The sequence below is a fragment of the Centroberyx gerrardi genome, unplaced genomic scaffold, assembly GCF_048128805.1.
Source record: "Centroberyx gerrardi isolate f3 unplaced genomic scaffold, fCenGer3.hap1.cur.20231027 Scaffold_83, whole genome shotgun sequence".
Classification (NCBI taxonomy): domain Eukaryota; kingdom Metazoa; phylum Chordata; class Actinopteri; order Beryciformes; family Berycidae; genus Centroberyx; species Centroberyx gerrardi.
The window spans coordinates 45,001-55,898 of record NW_027605219.1 but is presented as its reverse complement, the minus strand read 5'-3'; the positions used below and the strand labels follow the sequence as shown (position 1 = coordinate 55,898).

At 44.3% G+C, this 10,898-nt stretch overlaps 1 protein-coding gene across 1 annotated transcript in view; it reads left to right on the top strand.

Annotated features, from left to right (window-relative positions):
- The window catches only part of LOC139929166 (protein 4.1-like), a 49,854-nt gene that overhangs the window by 24,614 nt on the left and 14,342 nt on the right, over window positions 1-10,898 (top strand). Inside the window, exons 17-20 of the mRNA XM_078282346.1 lie at window positions 688-892; window positions 982-1,523; window positions 7,267-7,362; window positions 10,521-10,598. Of these exons, the coding sequence (XP_078138472.1) occupies window positions 688-892; window positions 982-1,523; window positions 7,267-7,362; window positions 10,521-10,598 (921 nt within the window). The remainder of the gene's footprint in view (window positions 1-687; window positions 893-981; window positions 1,524-7,266; window positions 7,363-10,520; window positions 10,599-10,898) is intronic.

Sequence of the window (10,898 nt, the reverse complement as noted above, 5' to 3'; positions counted from 1 at the left end):
GAGGAGAGGAGGAAAGGAGAGGAGAGGAGAGGAGAGGAGAAGAGGAGAGGAGAGGAGAAGAGGAGAGGAGAGGAGAGGAGGAGAGGAGAGGAGGAAAGGAGAGGAGAGGAGGAGAGGAGAGGAGAAGAGGAGAGGAGAGGAGAGGAGGAGAGGAGAGGAGAGGAGAGGAGAAGAGGAAGACAGGAGAGGAGGAGAGACTGTGTAATCTCAGCAGGACAGAAAGACAGATGAAGAGAGGGTGATGGCATCTCGCTCTAATAAGCATTTTATCACACACACACACACACACACACACACACACACACACACACACACACACACATGCCTTAGAGCAAGTTTCCATTCTATTTAGTTCATGCTGTCTCTCTCTCTTCCTGTCTCTCTCTCTTCCTGTCTCTCTCTCTTCCTGTCTCTCTCTCTTAGCCCCTCCCACTGGACAGCAGCTTGACAGTGATAGGTCAACAGAGCTGCCAATCAAACACCAATCTAAAATTAGATTAGATTAAATTAGAATGTCTTGGTTTAGATTCCCCTCATTCCCTCTCAGTCATTTAGCTGCTTAGTTATTAGTTAGTTAATATATTAGTATTAGTGTATTAGTGTATTATGTATTGGTGTATTGTGTTGTGTTCTATCTGCTGTTTTCCACTCTGGATGTGTTTGATGTACGTTATCTGTGCGCTCCAGGAGGGCGGGGTCTTAGTGAACAGAGCCCCTCCTCAGCCAACCAGTCTACAGCTCAGCCAATCGCACGACGGCAGCCCTGGCCGCCAGCCAATCAGAGAGAAGAGCTACACACTAGGGCGGAGTTACGACACGGCCTCCGGCAGGGTCGTCACCATGACGACTAAGAACATCGGGGAGGACTCTGACGTTACCATGACAACGACAAGTATTGAGAAGATTGTCACCTTGGAGACGGGCAGAAGGGCCGCAGAGCAAGTCAAGATCATCCCCTTGTCCCGGGGGATGATGTCAGAGGTGATGATGTCATCATAGCAGGACCCTTGATTACCATCCGTGAGGTGAAGACGCCCACCTCCCCCCCGGCTACACCGCAGGCTGTTAATGCTCCTACTGTTACTACTACTAATACCACCACTAGTACTAATACTGTCTTCACCACTAGTACTACTATCAACATCAGTAGTACTACTAGTACTACTACTACCACTGCTAGTACTACTTCCACCATCAGCACCACCAGCTGGAAGAAAGGGGCAGAAGTGAAGCTTATCCCTATTTCAGTGACCAACGAATATGACATCAGAAGTGATGCCATCAGTGGACGGCTGGAGTCTGAGGAGGAGACAGGAAGAGGCGGAGCCAGGTCTCTGGACCTCCTAGGGGGCGGAGACTCCAGGATCTCACCTCTGACCCCCATCACCCCCTTCACCCCCCTCTCCCCCCTCTCCCCACGCTCCCCCCTACTCCCTCCTAAATCCCCGTTGGATGAGATGCACCTGAGCCCCGCCCCGCCACTGGGTCACTTCGCCAAGACATCGCCTTCCATGGCCAGAGTGGTAGGCTGATTGGTTGACTGATTGGTTGATTGATAGTCGGCATGGAAACGAAGCATGGGAAACAAACACAGCAACCTCGCAGCAACACGTCAACACCGCTAACCCAGCAGCGCTCCGAGCCGCACCGCTCCGAGCCGCACCGCACCGCACGGCGCCGCAGGCCGACTGTTTCAGCCGCTGAAACAGGAAGTGTCTCTGAGCTGGTTCCTGTGGCTAAGCTGGTTTCACCTGGTTTCTCTGTTCTGTTTCAAACCGAACACTTCAGCTCCGTTGGCAACCTAACGCTGAACCTGCAGCTTCTTAGTACTGTAAACTAGTAACCTCTCATTGCTGTAACCTAGCAACCTCTTGGTGACGTAACCTAGCAACCTCTCTTTACTGTAACCTAGCAACCTCTTAGTAAAGTAACATAGCAACCTCTCATTACTGTAACCTAGCAACCTCTTAGTACTGTAACCTAGCAGCCTCTCATTACTGTAATCTAGCAACCTCTTAGTACCATAACCTAGCAACCCTTCATTACTGTAACCTAACAACCTCAGTATTGTAACCTAGCAACCACTTAGTAACGTAACCTAGCAACCTCTCCTTACTATAACCTAGCAACCTCTTAGTACTGTAAGCTAGCAACCTCTCTTTACTGTAACCTAACAATCTCTTAGTAACGTAACCTAGCAACCTCTTACTGTAGTAACATAACCTAGCAACCTCTTAGTAACGTAACCTAGCATCCTCTTTACTGTAACCTAACAACCTCTTAGTAACGTCACCTAGCAACCTCTCATTACTGTAACCTAGCAACCTCTTAGTACTGTAACCTAGCAACCTCTCATTACTGTAACCTAGCAACCTCTTAGTACTGTGACCTAGCAATCTCTTAGTACCATAACCTAGCAACCCTTCATTACTGTGACCTAACAACTCAGTACTGTATCCTAGCAACCACTTAGTAACATAACCTAGCAACCTCTCATTACTATAACCTAGCAACCTCTTAGTACTGTAACCTAGCAACCTCTCAGCAACCTCTTAGTACTGTAACTTAGCAACCTCTCATAATTGTAACCTAGCAACCTTTTAGTACTGTAACCTAGCAACCTCTCATTACTGTAACCTAGCAACCTCTTAGTACTGTAACCTAGCAACCTCTTAGCAACCTCTTAGTACTGTAACTTAGCAACCTCTCATAATTGTAACCTAGCAACCTTTTAGTACTGTAACCTAGCAACCTCTCATTACTGTAACCTAGCAACCTCTTAGTACTGTAACCTAGCAACCTCTCATTACTGTAACCTAGCAACCTCTTAGTACTGTAACCTAGCAACCTCTCATTACTGTAACCTAGCAACCTCTCATTACTGTAACCTAGCAACCTCTTAGTACTGTGACCTAGCAACCTCTCACTACTGTAACCTAGCAACCTCTTAGTACTGTAACCTAGCAACCTCTTAGTACCGTAACCTAGCAACCCTTCATTACTGTAACCTAACAACCTCAGTACTGTAACCTAGCAACCTCTTAGTACCGTAACCTAGCAACCCCTCATTACTGTAACCTAACAACCTCAGTACTGTAACCTAACAACCTCTTAGTACTGTATTGGTAACCTAGCAACCTCTCAGTACTGTAACAACAGATTTTTCATCATCAGTTCATGTGAGTTAAGACTGAAGAAGCTGAAGTCGTTGTTGTTTTTAACCAGACGTTACTCTTCAGACCAGCAGGAGGCAGCGAGGAGCTGCAGTGTTCGGTTTAAACCTCAGACTCCCTTCAGCTTTTTCTTTCACTTCTTCAGAGGAGCCATTTTGTTTCCTTCCAGTTGCTGCTCCTCTGGGGATCAAAATGGTGCGAGGGAGTGAAAGTAGGTTTTTGTGTTTGAGCTGAAAAATCACACTGTTATTTCTTTACCTTGTTTATTGGTGTTTATTTTCCTTGGTTACAATTTGGTGTTTTCAGTTTTTGATTTGCTGCTGGTTAATAATTCCAAGGGCGGGGCTTGAGCAGGGGGCAATACTGTTGTTCACTAGGGGCGGGGCTTATTTCTGTTTTACTGCTACTACTTCACTTCCTGTTGGAAGACTCTTCTTTTGATTGGTTACTGATGATCTTTATCAAGCTCTGTGGCTGAAACAGAGCTGAGGAATTGTTTTCATTTTATTCAGATGATTTGCTTGAACAACGGGAAGGGCAACATTTAAATTTGACTGGCTTACTACTCGACTAGCAAACTAGGCTTCTAGCATGCTGACCAACTAGTCTATAAATCCATTAGCCAAACAGTCTACTGGTCCACAAGGTCACCAGTTTACTAGCATGCAATTCTGCTAGCTCACTCCCCTACTAACCCATGAGCCCACGAGTCAGAAACTCTTCAATATGCAGCTTTTCTACTTGAGACAGGAAGTTTATTGTTAGTCCCGCCCTCCTCTCCCTCAGCTGGCTCCAGCACCTGTCACTCAGCTTGATGAGCTGTTTGAACTTTGGGGGATAATCTAGCAGCGCTAGCTAAACTGGCTAGCACAGAAGCTTCTAGCGGAAAACAAACTCTACATCTGTTCTCAGAGCTTTTGTCTTCCTCATGTGGCGCCGGCGTAGAAAAGCAACACTGATGTTCACCGTGATTTTGAACGTCAACTTCCCTTTTCTGCGACCGCTAGCCTCACCTTGATAGCCACAAGCTGCTCACCGCTGGCCACGCCCATAGGAAATGGTTTACGCTCCAAAATGTCCCAACATCAGATGATTTAGACCTGAACACACAGACTGACAATGTAAAATAGATCCTGTTTCTTTATTGGTATTCTAATGTGAGTTGCATATTGTAGCTTTAACTTCAGTGTCCTTACTGGGCTAGACCTTTAGTATTATTATTATTATTATTATTATTATTATCATTATCCCTCGGGGCCGGTGTCTAACACCCTTCACTTCTCAGTTCCTGTCCATTCATCTTGAATGGGATTTGATTTGGTTTGTAGTTAATTTGCTGAATTAAACTGAGTTGATTTCAGTTTGATTTGAATTCTGCTGCCTTGCTGCTGTGCTGCCGTCACTCTGAGACAAACAGTGTTGTATCACACACCAAAAACTAGATCTTTGGCTCTAATTATATGGCAACCTAATTTGGCGCTATAAAGAACCCTTCCACAGAAAAGATATAGATATAGATATATAGACAGGCTTATATTTTTACTTTTTCTCTTGGTGGCTAGTTGGTTTGAAGGTAAATCTAACGTAGCTGAATGCTAACATTAGCTAACATTGTTGCTGCAGTCTTTGATCTGGATCTTCTGAACTCGTCTCCATCAGATCCAGTGATCATTTTGTTGTAGATTTTACATTTTTTGTCCCAACAGCAGCTGAGTTTCCTCTGTCTTCACCCTCAGTGTGATGGAAGTCCAATATGGCCGCTGTGTGACCAAAGTGAAATGACAGAAATGTTCATTCTAGCACCAAAATGTGACCAAAAGCTTTGAGGTGTGCTGAAAGGATCCGTCCTCATGAGGGCGGAGGAGTGGCTGTGTGTCATCACTTCCTGTATATCCCTGCTTCCTGCTTCCTGTTTGCTTCCTCCTCCTGGTTGAGTTTCTTTCCTCTGATTGGTTGATTGGTTTCAACTTCTGTCTGATGTCATAGATCCACATTACATCTTTAAACCTCAGTCCGGTCTGAGGTTAGGGGTTCGATTCCCTGTTGGCACAACACTGTTAGAGCTGATCTGGAACCAGAACAAACAGAGGGCAGGATGGGAGGGTGCACTCGTTTAATGGCATGATGGGTGGAGTCGACCAGCAAAACAAACGCACCCTGAACAGACAGACAGAAGAGATCTGCTAGTTTAGTTTCCCAGTTAATCCAGTTTAGACTGGAACCCATTCTGAGAACTGAGGCCTCGTTCTCATGATGTGCAGTAAAACAACATCTGGAGAACATCTGGAGAACATCTGCGTTTTCCTGACTGGTTTTACTGGTCAGACTGGTTCCTGTTGGTTGTTGACTGGTTTTATTGGTTAGACTGGTTCCTGTTGGTTGTTGACTGGTTTTACTGGTCAGACTGGTTCCTGTTGGTTGTTGACTGGTTTTATTGGTTAGACTGGTTCCTGTTGGTTGTTGACTGGTTTTACTGGTCAGACTGGTTCCTGTTGGTTGTTGACTGGTTTTATTGGTTAGACTGGTTCCTGTTGGTTGTTGACTGGTTTCACTGGTCAGACTGGTTCCTGTTGGTTGTTGACTGGTTTTACTGGTCAGACTGGTTTCTGTTGGTTGTTGACTGGTTTTATTGGTTGTTGACTGGTTTTATTGGTTAGACTGGTTCCTGTTGGTTGTTGACTGGTTTTATTGGTTAGACTGGTTCCTGTTGGTTGTTGACTGGTTTCACTGGTCAGACTGGTTCCTGTTGGTTGTTGACTGGTTTTACTGGTCAGACTGGTTTCTGTTGGTTGTTGACTGGTTTTATTGGTTGTTGACTGGTTTTATTGGTTAGACTGGTTCCTGTTGGTTGTTGACTGGTTTCACTGGTCAGACTGGTTCCTGTTGGTTGTTGACTGGTTTTATTGGTTAGACTGGTTCCTGTTGGTTGTTGACTGGTTTCACTGGTCAGACTGGTTCCTGTTGGTTGTTGACTGGTTTTACTGGTCAGACTGGTTTCTGTTGGTTGTTGACTGGTTTTATTGGTTAGACTGGTTCCTGTTGGTTGTTGACTGGTTTCACTGGTCAGACTGGTTCCTGTTGGTTGTTGACTGGTTTTATTGGTTAGACTGGTTCCTATTGGTTGTTGACTGGTTTCACTGGTCAGACTGGTTTCTGTTGGTTGTTGACTGGTTTTATTGGTCAGACTGGTTCCTGTTGGTTGTTGACTGGTTTTACTGGTCAGACTGGTTCCTGTTGGTTGTTGACTGGTTTTACTGGTCAGACTGGTTTCTGTTTTGGTTGTTGACTGGTTTTATTGGTTAGACTGGTTCCTGTTGGTTGTTGACTGGTTTCACTGGTCAGACTGGTTTCTGTTGGTTGTTGACTGGTTTCACTGGTCAGACTGGTTTCTGTTTTGGTTGTTGACTGGTTTTACTGGTCAGACTGGTTCCTGTTGGTTGTTGACTGGTTTTATTGGTTAGACTGGTTTCTGTTGGTTGTTGACTGGTTTTACTGGTCAGACTGGTTTCTGTTTTGGTTGTTGACTGGTTTTACTGGTCAGACTGGTTTCTGCTGGTTGTTGACTGGTTTTACTGGTCAGACTGGTTTCTGCTGGTTGTTGACTGGTTTTACTGGTCAGACTGGTTTCTGCTGGTTGTTGACTGGTTTTATTGGTTGACAGACTGGACCAGCAGCCGTTAAATGAGTGCGCCTGGAGAGTTTACAGCACGGTTAACCACACCCAATTTAGCCACGCCCACTTTAACCACACCCACTTTAACCACATCCACTTTGGCCCCGCCCACTTTGACCACACCCACTTTAGTCACACACACTTTTAACCACACCCACTTTGACCACACACCCCGCATGGCTGGAACATGGCTTCTTCCCTTGTATGACCGGTGTGTGTGTATGTGTGTGTGTGTGTGTGTGTGTGTGTGTGTGTGTGTGTGTGTGTCTAACCTGTTTCTCTGATGTTTTCTCTTCTTTGTGGTCTTGTGCTTTCTGCATGTGTGTGTGTGGATGTGTGTGTGTGTGTGTGTGTGTGTGTGTGTGTGTGTGTGTGGATGTGGATGTGTGTGTGTGTGTGTGTGTGTGTGTGTGTGTGCAGCCTAAACCCAGGTTAGATGAAATGTCTCCGGAGCTGACGGCTCTGCTGAAGTCTGCCAGAGAACAAAAACCCTTCAGACCACATGACCTGCTGAAGGTGTCTGTGTACCTGTCTGTCTGTCTGTCTGTCTGTCTACCTGTCTGTCTGTCTGTCTGTCTGTCTGTCTACCTGTCTGTCTGTCTGTTTGTCTACCTATCTGTCTGTCTGTCTGTCTACCTGTCTGTCTACCTGTCTGTCTGTCTGTCTGTCTACCTGTCTGTCTGTCTGCCTGTCTGTCTGTCTGTCTGTCTGTCTGTCTGTCTACCTGTCTGTCTGTCTGTCTGTCTGTCTGTCTGTCTGTCTGTCTGTCTACCTGTCTGTCTGTCTGCCTGTCTGTCTGTCTGTCTACCTGTCTGTCTGTCTGCCTGTCTGTCTGTCTGCGACCTGGCCGCATTGAACAAAGTTACATACGAGGACGACATAACAGCATAACAACAGTTAACACACACACACATGTTCATTAAAACAGGTCAGGGAGGTTCATGGCAGAGACATTGACCGATCGAGTTTTCCTCTGAGTCTTTTAAAATCGATTTGAATTCCCCCGAAGAAATCAACTTAGACTATTTAAGTCAATCTGAAAAGTTTTTTTACCCAACTCGGTTCGAACTCTGGGAACAGAAACTCCTGTGAGCGTAGCAGCGGGGAGCGACCCAGGGAGCGACTTGTAGAGAAAAGCCAGCCGGTGTGTTCGCCTGCGTACGAACGAAGACGTCCGTCCGGCTCCGGCTTACAAAGTGCGTTTGTGCGTTTGTGCGTAAGGAACTTACAGCTGGTGATGAATCTCAAAGCACTGTGATAGACAGCATCAAGCCTTAGACATTGTGCAGAAGCATTCATATGAAGCACATCACCATGATCTAGCAGCGGTAGGAATGTTGCCGATATTTCTTAGCTCTGAAAGAGAAGCAAGATTTGTTCCTATAATAAAAACCTAATTTGAGCTTGAGTTTAGAAACAAGATTTTCAATACGAGGCTTAAAAGATAAATAGTGATCAATGTGGAAACCCAGATACTTATAACTTGAAACAAACTTGAAACACCAGAAGGGTGAAGATACATGGAAGGTTAGGGGGAAGCTTATTGGAGTTAGAAAATAACATAAGCTTAGTTTTGTCCGCATTTAATACCAATTTAAGTTGTTTCAAACGGGACTGAAAGATGTCAGAAACAGCCTGCAACCGTTCAAGGGCTCGTGCAGCTGATGATGCGGAGCAGTAAATAACAGTGTCATCTGCATAAAGATGGTATGAAGCATTTAACAAGTTATCACAAAGGTTATTGATATAAATGGAGAACAATAAAGGACCTAGTACCGAACCTTGGGGAACCCCCTTGGAAACGGTCAAGATAGATGAGGTAGACCCCGAAAACTGGACACATTGCGTTCTACCAGAAAGGTAAATGGCAAACCGATCTAATGCATAACTGGATAATCCGATACTGCTTCGTTTTTTTTACCAGGAGACTATGGTCAACTGTGTCAAACGCCTCTGACAAATCAATAAAGAGGCTGCTGTCTTCCATCAATCCAGAGCCTCAATTATGTCCTTTACCACTCTAAGAGCTGCGGTGAGCTGCTGTTGCTTCCTGAAGCCTGGCTGATGTTGGGATAGTTTACATTGGAGCTTAAAAAATCCTTCAGTTGTTTGCTAACAAGTTTTTCTAGAATACGCATAATTTAGAGATTGGTCCGCAGTTATTTACGCAGTGTTGGGAAGCTACTTTGAAAGCAGCTTTGCAAGCTACCAATTACTTCACACTGGAAGGAGTTGAACTACAGCAAAGCTTCCCTAGGGAGAAATCTAGTTTGCTTAACTAAAGCTACTTAGAAAGAGTAGTTCAAACTACTTTGTAAAAAAAAAGATCAAATTGACAATGTACATGTGATATGAAATTATAACAAAATATAATACAAAAAAGTCACATGCCAGCAAAAAATGCCACTCAATTGAGTTTATTGCAAAAAGTGCCCACTTGTTCACAGGTCATACATAAACCAAAAAATAAAATAACTCACTATTCATGGGAAAGTGCAAGGAATGTCAGCTTTGGTTTTGTATACAATGTCCATCAGTCACACCTGCCTTCCAGCAGCTAGAGTCCAGGTGTTGCAGCAAGCAGGACTACTCAGTTAGCCAGGTAACTTCTAACATAGCATGCAACAACTTCTCTGAACATTTGTTAATAAATAGCAATAATCATTTATTGCCATGTGTAACAAGTACAATGCTTACTCCCCATTCGCTCCAGCAGTATAAATTCTAAACATAGATTCTCACAATAAGTAAAAAGTAATGTACACAATAATTACAGTAGAAAATAACTAAGAATTATCAATACTATGGCACATTTTTGCACCACCCGCCATAATCTGCCATAGTAGTTTGTAGTTTAAATAGTTAACTACACAAAAAATGGCAAAAAAGTAATTTAACTACTTGAATCACTATGCAAATATGAATGTAGTTGAACTACCAGCAAGCTACTGCAAAATGTAGTTAAACTACTAGTTTAGTTACATGTAGTTCACTACTCCCAACACTGTATTTACATTAGAAGGATCCCCCCCTTTCAGTAGAGGGACATATGCAGATTTCCAGATTTTAGGAATATCATTTTTAAAAAGTATAAGATTAAAAATATATGACTAAGGCTCAGCAATAAAATTAGCAGCGAGCTCAAGAAAATAAGGGTCGAGTTTGTCAGGGCCTGCAGGTTTATTTGGATCCAGGTGCTTTAGTGCGTTAAGGACCTCTGTCACAGAAAACAGAATAAAGTAAAATGGCTGATCCCCCGGCACAGATGGAGCATTGAAAGAATTGTCCAACTGGGCAATGTGATCAACTCGCTCAGAACAGAGATCAGATAAAGAACCAGAAGAGCTGAAGTCACTGAAACAGTTCAGACGATCTGTCGGAGTCTCTGACTGTCTGGGGTTCAGTAGAGCTGAGATTCCCAGATGATGATTTCATCAATTTCCAAAAAACACCAGTAGTTCATGTTAAGAGCTTTCAGAACAGCAGAACATGACTTCTCATTTATTTGATTAGTAACTGTAATATTGATTAGTGACACTGTAATATTGATTAGTGACACTGTAATATTGATTAGTGACACTGTAATATTGATTAGTGACACTAATATTGATTAGTGACACTGCTGTTACCAGTCGACTGAAGTTCTCTTGTTTTCTCTTCACTTTCTGTTTCAGACGTCGGAGAAGGTGGAGACGGTCTTCCTGATGACGGAGTCACATGACCAGGACCAGCCAACGGCAGATCAGCCCCAGGTAGCGACAGGAAGTCCTCTGGGCCCGCCCCCTAGCAACCCCCCGCCCCCCCCACCAGGGGCCATGCAGACACAAGCTGATGATGTCACAGAGGAATGGGAATCTGGTAGCCAGGCTAGTGATGATGACAATAACGAAGCTAATGATGCTAATGAAGCTAGCCACGCTAATAATCCAGCAGCTAGTGAGGCAGCTAACGATGCGAGCGATGATGAGGTCAGCGATGATGAAGACAGTAGCCAGACTAATGATGAAGATGCTATGAGTCAGGCTAGCCAGGTTAGCGAAGATGCTATCAGT